Source organism: Toxoplasma gondii, chromosome X, assembly GCF_000006565.2.
Source record: "Toxoplasma gondii ME49 chromosome X, whole genome shotgun sequence".
Taxonomy (NCBI): Eukaryota; Apicomplexa; class Conoidasida; order Eucoccidiorida; family Sarcocystidae; genus Toxoplasma; species Toxoplasma gondii.
In genome coordinates, this window is record NC_031478.1 from 3,384,419 (window position 1) to 3,402,178 (window position 17,760).

The 17,760-nt window shown below is 51.6% G+C and overlaps 3 protein-coding genes across 3 annotated transcripts; 2 read left to right on the forward strand and 1 right to left on the reverse strand.

Annotated features, from left to right (window-relative positions):
• The first annotated feature begins 1,837 nt into the window (after window positions 1-1,837).
• On the forward strand, window positions 1,838-3,663 carry TGME49_224020 (hypothetical protein). The gene is made up of 2 exons (XM_002366047.2): window positions 1,838-2,484; window positions 2,836-3,663. The coding sequence occupies exons 1-2, from the start codon at window positions 2,257-2,259 to the stop codon at window positions 2,941-2,943; spliced, it is 336 nt and encodes a 111-aa protein (XP_002366088.1). The 5' UTR covers window positions 1,838-2,256; the 3' UTR covers window positions 2,944-3,663.
• A 1,873-nt stretch (window positions 3,664-5,536) lies between these two features.
• TGME49_224010 (hypothetical protein) lies at window positions 5,537-9,729 on the forward strand. The gene has a single exon (XM_018780028.1). It carries the CDS (start codon window positions 5,643-5,645, stop codon window positions 8,145-8,147), a length of 2,505 nt encoding a protein of 834 aa, XP_018635922.1. The 5' UTR covers window positions 5,537-5,642; the 3' UTR covers window positions 8,148-9,729.
• An 835-nt stretch (window positions 9,730-10,564) lies between these two features.
• TGME49_224000 (hypothetical protein) lies at window positions 10,565-15,947 on the reverse strand. Its single transcript, XM_002366045.2, has 3 exons — window positions 14,237-15,947; window positions 12,226-13,694; window positions 10,565-11,785 (listed from the first exon to the last, which is right to left on the reverse strand). The coding sequence occupies exons 1-3, from the start codon at window positions 14,757-14,759 to the stop codon at window positions 11,555-11,557; spliced, it is 2,223 nt and encodes a 740-aa protein (XP_002366086.1). The 5' UTR covers window positions 14,760-15,947; the 3' UTR covers window positions 10,565-11,554.
• Between the last annotated feature and the right edge of the window lie 1,813 nt (window positions 15,948-17,760).

Consider the following 17,760-nt stretch of genomic DNA (forward strand, 5'->3'; position numbering starts at 1 on the left):
TGAAGATCGATTTGAGGGGGAGAGAAAAGCAACGATCTCGTCGGGCAAATCTCACCGTCACACAGTGCACTGTCTTTTTTGTTGCTGTGAAACGCAGGGTAGCAATCACACTGGGCAGTCGAAAGGAAGAAACGAACGCGATTTCCCGTAGACCACAGCAACCGCAATGGAGTCGAAGAGCCCAAGCCACGGTTCTATCCATCTACTTCTCCACTGAACGAGACATGGTAGTTAGTTTCGAGAGCGAAACGGCAAATGCCTCTCTTCCGAGACTCGACCTTTCTTTCCGTTGGAACTCTCGCTCCAGAAAGAAGAAGAGAACTGGGCAAGAACGCACCGCGGACGCAAACCCGTTGCAAACGATTTACAGCACAAACAGCGAGAGATATGGGTGCAGGAGAGGTTTCAACTCTCTCGAGCGCCAGTGCGGAAGTGGGGGAATGTGAGTGCTGCACACGACACGCAGAAGCAGACCAATAATCTCTGAAGAGTTTCCGTTTTTGGCGCGTTTGCCTTCGGGAAAGCCACAACATGCCAGAGCACGCGAAGTGGGGAAAGAAACGAGGCAGAGCGGCAGCCAAGCCTGACAGCCGTTCAGGATTTTCACGGCAAAGGCACTTTGGGGAATGTCAGTGGCTGCACGTGTTCCATCTGAGACTTTTCACCTTTTCTCTCCCAGAGCACAAAGGGGATAGTTTGGGCTACCAGAGGCCAAGAAAGTTTTCACGGAGCGACAGCGGGAGAAGGATCTTCAAATCAATTGCTGTGATTTTGAGGAACGTAGGAAATGCCATACAGCCGACTGATGATTAATATAGTCATCGCTCAAGCATCCAACTAGCTCCTGTCAGATAAATGGAGCTGATTTCGCTCTGTGGCTTGACATCTACAGATCTAGCTGTGAAGGCAAGGGGAACACTGCACACGTAATTGACGAATAATATCGTCACCATACACGCTCTCAGATAGTTACTGCGAGGCACTCACGAGCCCAACACCATAACTGCGCACTCTCAATGATGATGGAGGCAGGTCCAGAGAACTATATGTAAGGACGATTTGGCAAACCAGCAGACCGATCTAAAGAAGTGCCGACCCCTCCATAGAGAGCAACTTAACACGTCTACAGCGTCAACGAATCTCTGGCACGAGTGGGCATCTTTCGGCTTTATCGAGATCAACTTGCTTTTTTCTATGAAGAAAACAGTCCGGAAGTAATAGAGACTCTGGCGACAAGATGCACCGAATGCCGTGAATTTCCGGTTTCAAGTTCACTTGACAACAAGACCCTTTTTTTCTCGTGAAACAAGCCATCGCTTTCACGGCTAAAAGTCAGGACAAACACACCAAACGTGGTTCTCTGAAACTTAAAACCAACGAGTTTTTTCTATTGCAGCTGCATCACGAGTTTGACACTCTTCAAGATGAAACAGTAACCTTTTGGGTAGCTTCCTCCAACGTTGAACTGAGTTGGCATATTACATACAATGACCTTGAACTAAACGATGATAACCGGTTGATTCCATTTTAAGTTGATACGGGAAGGATCATTTGAGCGTTTACCGCCAGAACAATTGCCCCGACGGTCCGTTTTGTGTTGGCCCTCATTCGTCGATTTCAGTTGATTTGTTTCGTACGACTCCTGACCGTCTTCGTTGCGACGTATAGCTGTGTCGATTCACCTCATTCATTCTTCATTTTGTGATTTTGGTGATGTCGTGGGCAGAACCATTCAACTCTAAACCCAAAACCCAGAACACGAGAGCTGCACGCAGCGCGGATGTCAGCCGCCCAGAGCGACTGCAGAAGCATGCAGACACAGGCGCGGTACGCCGCTACATTTATTCTCGACTGGCCGTTCGTTTAAGTTTTGGGGATTTTCTTCAAGGTTTTATCGAAACGCGTTAAGGTTAGATCTTGCATCGGTTTTTTCCTTCTTTAACTTCCGCTGGAGCGACAGCCACGGGGCCGTCCCTTTTCCGTAGGGAATTTCATCTTGCGACATCACCTGAATTTCGGGGTTCCGTGGCGCCTTTCTTGCATGCCATTCTCACCTTCAGCCGTTTGCACTTCGCTCTCTTTTCTCCCCTCTCTGTCTCCGTTCGCGTGTTTTGCCGGTCTTCTTCCCTATTTCTCTCTTTGACATTTCTTCCATTGGCATTTTCCACAAGTTGTACTCGGGTAATCTTTACGTAGTCTCGTTCTCGAGCTTGCTGTTGTCTCCTCTCTCTTAGTTTCCTCGTTTCCACTCACAGAATGGCTTTCGAAGGATTTCGCCGATTTGATCCCGAGCGTCCGAACTACCGCTACTTTCCGAATCGCACGCGAGCGCAGACGGTGTGGCTGTCCTGGGGCGTCTTTGCTCTTGGCGGGCTCGTTGGTCTGCTCTATCTGAAGTTCTCCGAGTCAAGACAACAGGACCTAGCTCGACATTATTCTGAAATCGCGCGGCACGATGGCGTGACTCAGACGGCATTCAATCAGGTGAGGCGTGAGGACGGGAAATGGTGGCCAGAAAATACAGAATTGGGTGGAGTCGTGTGGCCGAGAAAGGGGAACAGTGGATTTACCTGTCAAACGCCAAGCTCAAAGAAGTTTTTGCAGGCGCGTATTGTGTGAATCTATATGTGCAAGTACGGAAGGGCGAGAAACCAAATCGTGAAACAAGATAGTGAAGGCGATATCGGCGTGTGCGATACTTATACAGAAGTCCGTGGCTGTAATCGTTTCTATATGTTTACCCTCCGGACCAGCGCTCGCTTCTGTGTCACCAAGTTGTACGCGTCAGTAATTGCGTGCACATGTGTTGTTTTCGGGATCGTCTCACACTCACAGATCCAGAATCAAAACAACTACTTCCAGGGAGTGCTCCAGAACGCCCGTCGCCGTGATCTAGGCCTTCCTACCCCAAGGGTTCCCCTTCAGATTGAAGAAGAAAAATAATCAAGAACCAACACTTCTTCGACGGTCAGAAATCCTTTTATGGCAAAGACTGCAGTTTTCAGTCTATGTTGCACAGGAACTGTGACTGTCGGCAACTGCTCCTCTCCCGTCGGTTCGGTGAAGAAAAAATTGGCGAACGCGGCCTGAGAGAGTGACTGATGTGTTGTATAAAGCGATTGCTGCGATTTATTACAGGCGGATCGACGGGGAAGTGGACCAGAGGTCTTCCGTTGTGGTAGATGTGGGCGACACATATATATGTGTGCATGTGCCTTGTACCACGTTTCCTAGTGGGTTGCTTGATAGCGTGGTAAATGAATAAGAGGTTCGAGAAGCAAAGACGCACCCGTGTGCGCACGCATACAGGCATCCCGCGTGTATATTCTGAATTCGTCGAGCGTGGACATTCTTGTGAACGAACGCAGGTATCGTTTTTCGAAAACAGCAGGAAGTGCAAACTGAGCACATGCACTGAACGAAGAAGAGGGTAAACACCAATGAGTATTTTTTGGTGAGACAGCTGTAGATAGACGTGCACTCAGTGCGGCGACGATCAGACCAGAGTGGTGTGGATTAGAACAAACGACAAGTGGACAGTTTGAGGAACTCACTGTGAACGCACTGTTGCAGACAAAAACCAATATAATCAGTGAAACCCTCTGTTGTGTTTTCCGGAGCCTGAATTCCGTTGTGCGTTTCCCAGCTTGCAATCCTCTTTCTGAAGAGAATCCAACTTCTTGGCATTTGCCTCTATAATATTTCTGTATCATGTATAAATGATCCAAGAAATACTTTCTATGAAGGCAGAGCAATTTCAACATCAAGAGGTGCTTTAAAAGTATAAATAATTTGAAAACATATTTTTACATTTTTTAGTTGGAAGAAAATATATCAGTAAAAGCTTGGAATTAGCACATCGAATTCCGCACTGAAAAAGGGCCAGTTCGCGTGGTAGTCGATGCTCAGAGGAAAGGAGTGACGATCTGCATTGAAACAGGAAGTAGTCAATGTTTTCCGTCCCTTACCGTTCCTGGCGAAATGCACGCGTCAAAATATCTCACTAGTTGTGTCTAGTTCAGCCATTTTGCCTGCCGTCTGTCGTTCATCTGCGAAAGCTCGGGAGAACGCCACGTTTGAAGACATGCGCCAGGAACGACGTTGTATTTCATCCCAGAAGGAAACTGCATCTCGTTTTTATAAACTTCGGGGGTAGATAATAAAAGTGGAGGGGACCGTGTGTAAGGTAATTCTGGCTTCTTAGCACAGACAAAAGGTGCGACGCGCGTTGATCGACAAGCGGTGCTCTTACAACATGGAGTCCCTGGAGACACAGATATGGAACAGCAGAATGACAAAAGATCGCTTTTTTAGCTTACTTACCGAAAGGCAGCGGCGATTTCCTGCTTCCACTGTTCATGCCATCATCTCTTTCGCTGTTGGTCCTGCGCTTCTTCATTCGTGCACACTCCATCACCTGATTCTCAGTTGTCTCTTTTTTCACCATTTTCCTGGGTGGGTACCTTTGGCCCCATTTTTTGTACCTACATCGGCGGGATCGTATACTCGGAAGAAGCGGCCAAATCACCACTCCCTCCTGCTGTCCACGAGGCGCAGCAGGATGGTTCAATTCCGCGGGACTCCTCCCAAACAGCTGCTCACAAAATCCTACAGGAATCAAAGCCGCATTAGTTCTTGAGAGCAGAACTGGAGGCCCCTCAATGTAAATTAGTACTAACAAGCTACCTTATCTTCCGTACAAAGCTGATATTAAGCCAGGAGATCCACAGGGATACTCGAAAGCCACGTGACTCCCCCAAAGCGGTTTTTCTCGGAACTGTACAGGAATCAGGATGCTGCAGTAGCTTCTCCGGACCCATTCAGGTGTATCGAGGTTTTAGGTGCATTTAGCTCGAGGCCGCTACTATCGGCGTCTTGCACTGAGTCACCGCAACGGGCGCCCCTCTTTGGGACGCTCTGCTCTGGTGATGGTTTTTTCGATCAGCTGACTCACCAGCAAACCACTAGGAGAGCTGATCTTGTGTAGATCCACGAACACGAAATGCGCCCGTACCTTGCGGGGTTTCTCTACGCACAGATTCCCTTCCTTCTGTCCCTAGAATGTTCATTCTCAAGTACCAAGTATCTTTCGAAAGGTGCGCCATTGCGCCTTGACCGTCAACAGCGACTTCATATCTTTCTTCGACGGGGACTCTGGCACGGATCCTGATTCTCCTTTGATCCAGAGGAAAGTTTGATAGACAGAGTAAGACATGTGTGAAGGTAGAGTCTGGAAGATCAAGGCACGAGCCACGCATGCCTCCGCAAGGCTTGACGCATGGTGGGACTTTTTTGGCTCCAGTGTACATCTCGCTGAGCAGCTCTCACACCAGCCACTGACAGAGAAGCTGCGTATAGAAAGTCGCCGTCATGCGTATCAGCAAACTACCATGGACAGGTCCTTTCTACACTGATATCGGCGTCAAGGTACCCTGAACGGTTGCTCTCCCTTTCGCTGGTCTCGGTGTTTCCCTTCCTTCCCGAACAAAACACCCCCTTTTCCCGCTACAATGCCTTTTTACGTGTCCCCTTATTGACTCAACCGCGTTCTATCGCAGTCTTTGTCGTATAATACCGGACGAGAGAGTATTACCGTGTAGTACCATCGGCAGTGCGGATGCGGCAGAAGAGTCTGGTCCACGATGCGATACACAGTCATACGCAGGGTAGTCGCTGGAGAAAGGAACAGAACATCCCCTTCCCACGGGCGCATTTTTATAAGGGCCCTCGTGTGTACAGCCTTGAGACCGCTCCTCGAAACTTCCGTTCTTACGCAAGACCCGTCGCTTTTTCAGTTCGTCGGTGTCAGGCGCGTTTGTTTGTGTCTTCCGCTACCCCCAGTCTGTGTGTTGCCTCTATGTGTCCTGCGTCAGCGGGCACACATCTTCATTATATTCTCTCGTTGCGAACAAACGCGATTCAGCTGTGTCATTGTCCCCATCATGACAAACTGGAGGGGGCGCCGAGCTCCCGAACGACAGAGAGCTTTCGCGATGTTGTATCTGCTCACGCCATATTTACTGTTCTGCAGTGTGGCGGTTCCCAGCTGTTCCGCGAGCTGTAGCCTCTCTTGTGTGAAGAAAGCGCAGACGGATAGAACAGAAATAGACACTTCGTTGTCATCCACTTCCACAGGAAACTCGCACGCCTTACCGCCTGCCTCTGACCCCCTTGTCCCTGCCTCCTTTCTCTCTCTCACTGAGGAGGGCGCAGCAGTTGTTCGGGAGCAGGAAGTACTCCCGAAAGATGAAACACGAGAAACCGATGCAGAGACAAAAGGAGAAGCGGGTGAGAAGTCACAAAATAGCGCCTGTGACCTCTCGGGTGCAGGTGTCCCCCCTTGCTGCAGCAACTCATCCTGCAGAAACGGTCCTGAGCTTAGCAGTACCACGCAGTCACACCAGAATCTTCTCACGGCTACGCCTCTTCACTCCTCGGAAAGGCCTTCTGAGGCCTTGCCTACCTCGCATCGTTCTCTCGAGGCAGTTGACTCCTCGTACGTTCCACGGAAGAGGCAAGGAGAAATTACTCAACCCGCAAACAATGATGCTGCTGAGAAATCTGGAGGACAGGCTGAAGTTGTTGTCAGTTCTCATTCTCATTTCTCCAAACAAACTAGCGGTGATTTTGAGAAGGGTGATAAGCCACAGACAGTCGAAGATGCAAGGAAACACCTACCCCCTTCAGGGGAAGAAATTGAGGATGCATCGTCTCTTAAAACCGCTCCCAGTCCGGCTACAAATGTGACGCAACAGAGCAACGTAGAGTCAGCGGCACACGAGATACAAAGTGGTAAGCAGGGAAGTAGGCAACAGTCTGCTGCCGCGTTGGCTGAGAAGGCAGACACCGCTTCGACAGTAGACGAGAAGGCAGACAAACCTGCAGACGATGGACCTAAAGAAGAGCTGCGTTCATCCGAGAAACGCTTCATGCAAGTTACCTCGCCTTCCGCCAAGGACAAGAAGAGCCCTGTGTTGGCTGAAAGTGGAACGAAGACTGAGGGCGGAAGTATGGCGGGAAACGAAGCATTTCAGACGCCGCAAGCTGAAAATGACCCACCGGCCTCATCCTACCCATCTTCTGGAGGAGGGTTTTCCATGCCGCTGTGGGTTTTGATGGTTTCTATTGTTGGTGTTATCGCCGTGGCAGTCGTGGGACTCTTGGTCATGTTCCTGTTCCTTCGAAACCACCGAACGCGCCAGCGCAAGAAGCAAGAAGCGAAACTCATGCTGAGGAGGATGATTCGTTCGAACTCCATCCCGACGCCTGAACTGGTTTCTCGTTATGCGCGAGAAATGCGTGCGGAGGACGATTTTGGCTCCGGAGAGAGCGGGTGCTCTCAATCTCAGACGGGTGACGGAACCGCTCCTTTGCCTCCATCGGACGGTGTTCCTGGGACCCCAAAGAAGCGATGTAGAGGCTCTAAAGCATATTTCATCAAAGTCGTAAAGCTGCCGTTTCGCAGCCGAAGAGAAGTGTCTTCTGCCGAGCAGGCAGCGAGCCCAGGAGAAACGCTCGAAAGGTCGCTTTCGACGTCTTCTTCTCTGTCGCATACGAAACCTGCGGCTTCGGTTCCCGACGAATCTCTTCCCAGCGTGTCCGACCCTCGCACCGTGTCTAGCGGAGGGCTCCCGAGCGGCTGGAAGAAAGTGGAAAACACTCTCGGTTTCTTTGCGTCGTTTTCGTCGAGGGACGGGATAGCAGATATCCCCTTATCTCCAGCTGGCATGTTTGACGTTCCAGAAGTGCGGCACGAGTTCGCTTCGACTCCGTCGCCGCAAGAGGCAAAGCGAGGCAGGAATAAATGGGTTGTCGTTGCTAGACACCAACACCTGCTTCACGCGCCTGCACAGAGTCTTAGCACTCTACGGAGTGACAGAGACGATGCTTGCTGTGATCGTCCGACGTGGACAAGTGACGTTTCAGACGATCCAGGAAGTGGCGGAGCCGGCGGCCTCGACCCCTCTCAAGGTTGGTCCAGCGACATTCCTTCTCACATGATGCAGACGGCCATTCACAGAGAGACAGAGGTGATTGATGAGGACGCAATTGTCGAGTTCGATGCAACTGTTCCCCTGGAAAACACAGACGAGGGCGACAGAGAGGTCGAAACCGACAGTCGTCAGGGAGTAGCGACACAGACGTGAAACTGGGAGAAACAGCGACAGGTGCAAATGCCTACACAGAGAGAGGGAAGTGGGGAGATGGAATACAACTTTCTCTCTCGGGAGAGAAGATTGTGGAAAAAGAAATCAGGGGGGGCAAGTGTCCGCCGAAATGTCCTGAGGGTAGCTCGCTCCCAGGAACTGACGCAGAAAAGGACACTTGTGGAGGAACTCAGGCCACGCACATCTGTAGAAAGGTTCTAGTGTCGATTTAGCCAGGGACGGCGATCGAGAGAGGGGGTTTGCCAGTTTTCGGAAAAGTCCCGTCTCATATGCTGCCTTAGTATTCGTCCGCTGGCGCTTCGTCTCCCTCTTCTGCTCCACTGCATTTACAAATCAGGTTTGAATCGGGCATCATCCCTCGGCGTAGATGAGGATGGGTCTCGGGAGTGCCAGCGTCTCCCTGGGAGGGAACAACAACTGGCAAAACGCCTGTGGGTTTTTTCGCAACTGTCTGGGTCTCCGTTGCTTCGGCCACACGAGTCCACAGCTGCACAAACACAGACAAGACGAGATATCCGGAAGGCTTTTCCCCTCCAGATTAAATGCTGGAAAAGATGGCCTGGCACCCTTCAGGACCCTCTCTTCCTTCTTCGAACGGGTTGCTCCGTGCTAACAGGTTTATGAGGCCGACAGTTAGTGAGGCTTAGGCGCTCGCATGACCTCGTGTTCGGAAAAAAAGTGTCTTCATCTCGTGATTCCTGTCCAGTCACGCCGCCTCTACAGACTATCCTTTCGCCCACAAAGAGAAGTTTTTGCCGCATCTCGAATTTTTCCACGGACATTTTTACACAGAAAGAGAGATCCAAGACATCGGTCGACCCTTCTTGCGGTACGCGTGTACAAAGAAGAAGTGCTCAATGACTAGGAGTAGTTTTTGCTTCCTCGCACCATTGTATGGCACTTTTTCATCGCCCTTGTGTTCTCCATCGTGGGGAGAAGACAGAGTCTGTTATGGTGTTTTCAGATGCATCTTGTGCCCGAAACCTTTACTCGGCGAACTCACTCTGTAAAAAGTATAGCAATACCGGTCGCTCTCTTCCTCTGTAATACAATGTAAGTGACAGAAATTGGGTAGTCGGTAGATACAGATTCTCGTGCCAACAAGAAGAATCATTCGGAGACAACATTGTAGAACGTGCAAAATATAAAACGCCCAAGTGGGTTATACCCAACAGCAACGTGTACGAAGGCTTCGTATTTGGAGTCATGCCTGTGTATCTGAGAATGCCTAGCTCGATATTTTCTTTGTTTGCAAGGCCCGACAAGGCAAGGGCGGAAAGGCCTCTTCTCTGCCCGTGAATTCGGCTTTAGCCGCTGCGCCTTTCCGGTCTTTCTTCCCTCTGCTCCCTGTCAATGATGAACTTGTCCGTTCCCCGCTCAAGGAAAGTGGTGTGTCGTTGGAGCGCCTTCCTGCAGATTTCTGCGCAACACCAAATTAAAAAAGTGGAAAATTTATTTTCAACTTCATTTACATTTCCACGTCTTGGCAAGATGCTTATAGGCGATAGGCAAGAACTGACAAACATACGTTCTCGTTTCACTTAAGAAGTCAAGGACTTCACCGACTTCCTTGAACTGGAGAGTGGGGGTCATCTGCCACTGTAAACTTCGTGGCTCAGACAACCGTAAATCCACTCAGTTGGAAGACGGGACTAAAACAGGCGAACTCGGTTCTCGTGCCATCGTCTCTGGAACCAGCAACCGCGAACAGAAACGGGAAATACCTTCTAGGATAGCGAAGGAAAAACAGACGCACCGTAGCTGTCATTTCAAAACCCCAAACCAGCATGGCAACCAGGTTTATCCACGAATACGGCCTGGCAAATAGAGTCGAAACGGTGGTTACAACAAGCCTTCTTGAGCGAAATTCACTGTCAGAAAGTTCCGACCCGCACGAAGGGTGTAGGGCCTTGAACACTGTCTCTAAGAGATATTGCGTGGCATAGGAGTGTTTGAAAGAAACAAATGTTTCAAATAGGACAAAAGTGGACGCTGGATTGCCGGTGGATCCGGTAAAGCTGAGCAAAAGAATTCAGGAATCTAAAAGAAACAAGAATTGTCACCTAATGAAGGCAGCCTGGAGTTGGCGCTGTCAGACAGGGTTGTCATCTGTACAGCAGTGGTCAGATAGTAATCTTTCTCGGTGAAACTATTTTGCAATTACGGGCAGCAGCATAGTAAAAAAAGCTCTTTTATTTGCGATCCGGGGAAAATGTTGCTGTGAACCCCAGCGAGGAAGGCGAAATCTAAGTAGCAACGAGGTGAATGAAGGAACAAACGCGAGAGAGAGGGCATTCGTCTGCGACAAAGGATGCGAAGTAGCCAGCGGAAGTCGCTTTCCCGAAAACTGACGTGATTTTCCCTATTTCCTACTGCAACTGTTGACCTCTACGAGACAGGAATTGAAGGAAAATCCGACGCTTATTCGGTCCTCTACACTAGACACAATTAGGAGAAATAAACATGTCTGAAAAAAGAAGTGCAGAAAACACACGTGCCTGAGCCCCCAATTGATACATCAGCGTGAAATTAGGCTTGTTGTTGTTTCGCTGCACAAGCGGGAGCATTACATTTCGCTTCCGCATCCGGGTTCTCCCCCGCTAGCCCTATGAAGATGATCTCGTTGAAATCAATCTTTCAACAATTTTTCTCTGCGCTGTTCGTATCGAGACGAAACGCAAAATGCAACATGTAATTCCTCAAAAAGCCTTGCCGTAGATGAAAAGCCGTTCTGACCTGCAACGGAAAAACAGCGTCTAGCACCAAAGGCAACGCCGAACAAAACGTGGCAGTCACAGCCACAGAAAAGGAACGTGGCTTTCTGACGCTTCTGTCCTTCCAAGAAGCAAGACTGCCTGGATAAAAGCGGTAAGATACAGCTACCTTCCCTTAACCGGAGTACCGGGTAACCAGGTGCCGTTGAAAAACAGAAAATGAGAGGAGCCCCGGTCATTACTCTTTCACGCACCACGCCGACCGAGTTGACCTCGCACACATCTTCTCCTTCTCCCAAGTTCGTCGAATGACCTTCCTTTTGGTTTATTCCAGTCGTTGTCGACTGGAGACCGCACCACGGCCCCTGTGCCGTTTCCGGAGCCCCCCTTGGATGGAGAGGGAAAAATCAAGAGATTCTTCGGAAAACTGTCAACTAAAGGAACTCCGCATAAATCGGATACTCCTGAGTGGATCAAGAAAACCTTTCACTTCTGCCTAGGTGCGCCCCGGCCTTCTCCTGTGTCCTTGCCTGCCTGTTTGCGCATCTTGTTGCTCAGGAAACTGCTTGACACACAAAGGTCAAAGATCCTAGTGCTACAACAGACCCTGACAAGAAACGGGAAGCCACGGAGCAGAGGCCTTCCTTAAAAAAATACGAGCTCAGGCGCTGATCAAAGGACGAGTCCTTTTATGTCAGGCCCCTCGCCGCCAGTTCGGGGACCGAAATAAGAGAACCAGTCCCCCAGAGAACTACTTGAGACTGCCTTCGAGAAGTCGCGCGCTTTGGCTTGCGGCAGATACAACATGCTCTTTTCAAAATACTGCTTCGGACCCGTCTTGTCTGGTTCAGGAGGCACAACCACCTTTACTGCCGCCGGGGGGACGTCCATGGGGACTTGCTTCTTGAAATCATCGACGAAACACAAAAATCAACACACGAGACACAAGCTCATTAGAGACAAGCTTGTACGCAGAGGAAAACAGCACATGCAAAGACAAAAGAGAGACGCAACCGCTTGTGTTTTAAATGGAGAGACAGCTGTCTCTGGCCTCGACTCGCAAGTCCACAAGCTACCTCGCAGCCACTGATCACGAAATCCACGCGTAGTATCCAACGTGTGGCATCTGTCGAAGCGTCAGTGTTTTCTATCACTCGGCCTGGTCACTCTAGCGCAGAAAGGAAGACACGCAGGAAGGGAAGACATGCCCACCAAACAAAAACTTGGGGATTCTCGGTACACGACTTCTGAGATAAGCGGAGCTTAGGAGCTGTAGCTTTAGAAACACACAATTCCTATGCTTTCAACAGCACTCCATCGAGACAGGTTTCCAGTTTCCTCACCTTGGGGAAGTCCCACTGCAGTCCCTCGTAGACCCAGACGGGTTTTCCAGCATCCCGTTGGAGGTGCCAGTACTCGAGGACTTGCACATCTGCTTGGTCGAAGATGCAGTTTTCAGTTTCGTGTTTGACAGCTGAGACGCTGTCTCGGAGCTTCTGGGGGATTCTGCAGAGTTCCTGGACTTCAGGGACAAGCCGGTCGCAGACTTCCCTAAATTTCCGGGCCACCCAAAAGTCCCCCGGTCCTGCGCCAGAGCTTGGGACCTCCCCGTCTGCGTCCTCGCCGTACGGACTGCCCTCAGGGTACTCCGCTTCCTCCCATCCTTCAGGGTAGTCTCCTCCAATGGCGTCAGGTTCTATCCACAGTCCCTGCTCAGCCATCTGTCGGTACTGTGCCTGCAGGCTTTCGTCGTCCCAGCCGTCTTCGAAAGAGTCGAGACTGTCACTACTGTATCGCTGGCTGGTTGCGTCGGGAGAGGAGGGGGCCTCTTTGTGTGACTGCTCGTTCGCAGACGCAGACTTGTCGACGTGGGGCGAGTCGTCTTCCTTCTGCCTTAGGGTCTCCATGTCCGTCCGATGGTACACGGAATCGCGCGCCAGGAGATTGCCACAGGATTCGAAGGCCCCTGTTCTGGGCAACATGTCGAAATCCTCTGACACACCGGAGAAAAACATCGTGCCGCCCCGCTGGCGCTCCGCCGCTGGCATGTTCTCATCATCAACCTCGGGTCCTTCGTGTTGCTTTGGTTTCGGCCTCTTCACCTCCAGAGTCGACAGCAGCGGCGTCTTCCGCGAGTCCCACGGAGGCCGCTTTATGGGCACATGAGCCATGAACAAGAAATCTTCGAGCCTGGAAGGAATGCGGACGTTTTCATCTTCCACAGGAGCCCGGCCGTACCCCACGGGGGGCTGCGCATGCAGAGCCGCCAGCGGAAAGGGCGAGGGCCGAGGCCGACACCCCAGACAGGCCTGGGCGCATTGACCCACGATTCTGGCGTCGCTATCGAACTCTGTGCCGTCCACAATCGCCGACTCATACCCGTGACCCGCCCCGTGCGGGTGTACTGACACCTGGGATGCCCGGTTCTCAGCCGACGCCTCGCCGCTGCCACTCCCGTCAGCAGCCAAGTCTCTCTCCACCGAGCTGCGCAGAACGGCCTGCGTAGGCAAAGTCTTCCTGACCAAGGCAGTGCCCGAAAAAAATCCCTCGCAAGAGTCCCAGCACCAGCGGCTTTTCTCAGCTGCTTTGTGGCTGCGGACGAAAGCGGAGGGGACAGACGTGGCCCACGTTCGCCGCGTATACACCGCCAACAGCTCGTACGGCGTCCGTGTCTCGATGATCCGGTCTTCTCCGAAGACCTCCTCCGCGGAAGGCCCCCGCCAGTACTCTGCCTCGTCGACGCTTTCCTCGTCCCACTCCGCATCGCGGAGAGCTGGAGGTTTCCGGTTCCGCATCTGTTTAATGAGGGAATCTGAAAACGTCACAGAACAGCCAACGCCGAATCCAACGTACAACAACAAGAAGAAGCGCATCTTGGCCAAACGTCGAAACAAACCAGGTTCTTTCTCGCCGTGTCTGGACACCGGACACTCCAATAGTCGACGGTAACGCAACCCGCTAACGAGAAGACAGTCCTCGCACTTCGCCAGTACATGTTGCGTCGGTCTGCGTGTGTCTTTTCCCCGCTCAACAAAGGGACTAGCTGCGCTTCAACTCCTTTCGTATTTCCCCCAATTTATTCAGGTAAAAATATCAATTCTTCCTCCGCTGTGCCACGGAATTGCCTTCTCCCGTCCCGGCCAGCCGATGGTTGGGGGGTTCATTTTTCTCCCCGCATCACCCCATTTCTCTATTTCCACGTACTATCGTCGCAATATCTCCCTCGAAGCCACCTCCGTGGCCTCCCGAGAGTTTGCTGGTATTTCTGCTGACCTCGTTTTCCTCTCTCCCTCCTTCCTTCTCCCGTTTTTGCTTTCGTTGTTTCCTTCCTTCTTCTTTTCGTTCGTTGCTTACCTTTGTCCTCTATGGCCCACTGAGCTGGGACGAGGTCCTCGCAGGCTTGGAGGACGCGGCGGTGCCACTTCCGGGAAATACCACGGAGGGAACCTCGTAGGGCCTGTTCGATGTCAGCGTCGATTTGATGCTGAGCCTGTCTGTCTGCCTGGATTTGAAGTCCTTCCATGTCTTGTACAACGGATGCAACGCGCTGCCGGAAGCTTCGGATCGCCGCCCGCTGCCTGCGCACCTCTTCGCTTTCCCCGTGGCTCCGCCCTCGTTCCTCCGTGGCGTTCGTCGCGCTCGAATACGAATTTGAAGAGTCCGTGGAATTTCTCCACCGGATCGAGAGTCCGCGAGGAGCGGAAGCAGACAGGCTGAGAGGCGCCGCGGTCGCGAAACTGGCCGCCGATTGGGATGAGCTTGCCCGACCCTCATCGTTCAGAGTCGAGAAGGAAAACCGCTGGCGGTATCTGCTGTCTTCCTCGGCTCCATTTGTCGTCCCGGAGCCCCCACCGTCTTCGTCAGACGTGGAAGGCATCCCGTCCGACAGCTCGAGAAAAACGGAAGAAACGCGTAGGCAGCCAGAGAGCGTCTGCCTCCTGTTTTTCAGCACTCGGGTAAGCTGCCCCCAAGGTGCTTCTTCTGGAAGTCTATAATACGAGGTGGACTACTAGAGTTTATATCTTGAAAGTCTTTATTTCTCTCAGGTCTACGTTTTCCGGATCAAGCGTGTGATGCGCAACGAACCAAAATGAGTCAAGGCCTGCGAAATCCGGGCAGTTGCTCGTAGGTCCGAACCGCCCTGCGTTTTTTTACAAAATAAGGGATATTGCGCTACCCGTGCTGGGGGCGAGAGAAGTCTGGACTGAATGAGTGGGTAGAAAGCGGGGAGAGGAGTTTCCAAATTTCGTGTCAACGGGAAAAAAACCAAGATGACAGAAAAAGTGCCGCTTTTGGAAGTCAGCCAGGAACAGGAGAAAACGTCGGCACGGGAACGCACCCAGCCGAATGGAGGGAAGACGGCAAGCTTACGTCCGAGGACGGGTCGACCAGACGCGAAGACAAGGGAGAAAATCGGTACAACGCATCAAAAATAGCGGTGAAAAGCACTCAAATTTATATCCCCAGTGTCCTGTGGGTATTCCAGCGGTCGCTGGTCAAGGCAACTGCCGCTGTCCTGTGGCGTCCAGGGTAGCCCGGGGTCGGGACGGCCACTCTCGGCACGCAAAGAAGACAGCACAGGCAAAATTGACGAGAATTTGGAAATATTTTTTGCAATAAGTGTTTCCAAAATGTAGTGAGGGGAAAAATAATCCGTTATGCTTGTCGCTTCGAGGAACCCCTGGCCATGTGTTTTGGCCCACAAGGCGCACAGTCATCGCAGATACCCTCGCCCGCGTCGATTGTGTGTGGCACGCTGCACGCAAACGCCACAAAAAAGCCTCCGCGAGTGACCGGCGTTTGCCTTTCCGCCTTTTCGAGCAAGTGTTGGGGAAGAGGCGGAAACCACAGTCTGCACGGAATAGGGAGACGGGCAAATGAGGAATTGGCAAAAAATATTTCAGCAGAGCGAGCACTGACTGTGCTGCCTTTGACCGTCTAGAGGCGGAGGGTGAGGTGGAGGTAGGCGGAACAGCCTGTTTCACGCGTTAAAATTTTGCGGAAATGACGAGAAAACGTGGGCTTTAACACCGCATTTTGAATAGGCTTCACGTGCAAAGTTGCTTTTTCAACGTACTCGTCCGACGTGCACCATAAAGGCGAGCGAGGAGCGCCATCTCACACCGTCGATTGAGAGGAGAAAATCGCGCCTATGCACAGGCGACAGCTCCTGTGCACAGCTCAACGCACCAGCTAGCTACTGGCGAAAGAGAATTATCCAGTGTCCTTCGGAGTATTCGGGGCTGAGTTGATCCCCAAACCATGCTGCCAATACCAAGGGCTGCTACCGCTGTCGATATCCATACGGCAATGGCGATTGCTTTATTGGGAGTTGCAATCTTCCGACAAATCCCCCTGCTTGATGTCCCGCAAACGGCAGAGAATCGCCGCTTTCGCAGTATCTTTCGCCTCTCTTTCGGTGGCTGTGCGGAGACTGCGTCTGAGAAAGTCACAGCGGGACGAACATTGAAGAGAGGACGCCCAGAAAAGACGTTCGCGGCGGTGTAGATTTGACAATTGCGAAAAGAGAGCGCTATCGCCAGCAGAACAAAACGGTTACACAAGGGACAAGACACTCTCCAGCACGCTGACGAGCATCCTTCTGGATGACCCCACAGATTCGCATGCGTCTTCCACTTCACTACCATGCTCTTTTGCACTTGCTCTTCCACAACGCCTCTGCCACTGCTCGGCTCCTCACCTGTGTGGTCTTCCGTGGGTGCCGCTGTAGATTCGCTCGGATGTATGTGTGTGTTGTTGGACTCGGTTCCGAACGAAACTGGCAGCAACACGTCAGTTCGTTGATTCCTATGTGTGACGGTCACCACCCGATCCTGTTTCCAGCAGATTTCCCCGCGCATCTTTTCAGACCATCGCCCTGCGTTCCTGATTCGACCACATTTCCCTGGAAATAACGAACTGGCGTGTTCGTGCCAGTCTCGGTCGCAACAGAGTCCAACTACACACATATACGTCCAAGCGGTCAGCGTCGCCGCTGTCGCATTTCTGCGTTTCGATGTCTTCACTCCCCTCACGAGTTGACCGGGTTCCTTCGCTGCGTTGCTGCCTTTCCGTGTCCCTGGGGCGCTTCCGTGAGTTCCCAGACTCTTTTCTGCTGTGCTGCGTTTGATCCACACTGCTGTAGGCGCCCTCACCTGGCTGTGTCGAAGCCACCAGGTCAAGGTACAGCTTTTTCTGGGGACGTGTCTTTTCGATTCAGCTGAACCGATAGTGCGGCATGAATGAATATATATCTGTCTGCGTACAGTGTATATATACAGATATATGGGCATCGGTACATATACAAATGCGTAGCTATATGCCAAAGGTCGTTCGAGGTACACATATCAATCTGACGCGAGAGAAATGTGGAACCACAGCAGATGAAACGGCAGAGCCCTTGTTATCGATAGAGACATCTCGGACAAGAATTTCCTTCTGTCTAGCCTTGCAGAAAACGTCGATGTGGCATCACGCGAGTCTTCTCGCGCTCGGTGCTATGGGGGTCACACAAAAAAACCACGTTTTGGCTGAATCTATAGTGTAAACTACTACCAAAGACTGCACTTTGTGGCTGGTACATCCTACCAAAAACGGGGCTTTCACTCGTTTCTCCTCGGCCGGAGCTCTGCTAGGTGGCTAGGCAGAGGTTTCACAGAAAAGGAGCTGGTTGCCTACCCTGCGTTTCCTTCAGATGAAGTGTGTGATTGGTGGGGGGGGCGGGAGTTACACGTTTTGCGACAGCGCTGAAATGCAGTGTAAGCTGATTCTACCGAAGGAATTCTGACGACGGGAACTTGCTCTGCTCCTTGCCTCGCGCACTAAAACAAAACACATTTTTTTAGAAGCCTCTGTGGCGAAGAGTATTTGAAGCGCAC

Bases quoted from the DNA above. Each gene is read 5' to 3' on its own strand.
- TGME49_224010 (XM_018780028.1), top strand. From the start codon at position 5,643: ATGCGATACACAGTCATACGCAGGGTAGTCGCTGGAGAAAGGAACAGA.
- TGME49_224020 (XM_002366047.2), top strand. From the start codon at position 2,257: ATGGCTTTCGAAGGATTTCGCCGATTTGATCCCGAGCGTCCGAACTAC. The intron at 2,485-2,835 runs GTGAGGCGTGAG...TCACACTCACAG, and splicing joins CTCAGACGGCATTCAATCAG to ATCCAGAATCAAAACAACTA.
- TGME49_224000 (XM_002366045.2), bottom strand. From the start codon at position 14,759: ATGCCTTCCACGTCTGACGAAGACGGTGGGGGCTCCGGGACGACAAAT. The intron at 13,695-14,236 runs GTAAGCAACGAA...TGACGTTTTCAG, and splicing joins GTGGGCCATAGAGGACAAAG to ATTCCCTCATTAAACAGATG. The intron at 11,786-12,225 runs GTGAGGAAACTG...GATGATTTCAAG, and splicing joins TGCAGTGGGACTTCCCCAAG to AAGCAAGTCCCCATGGACGT.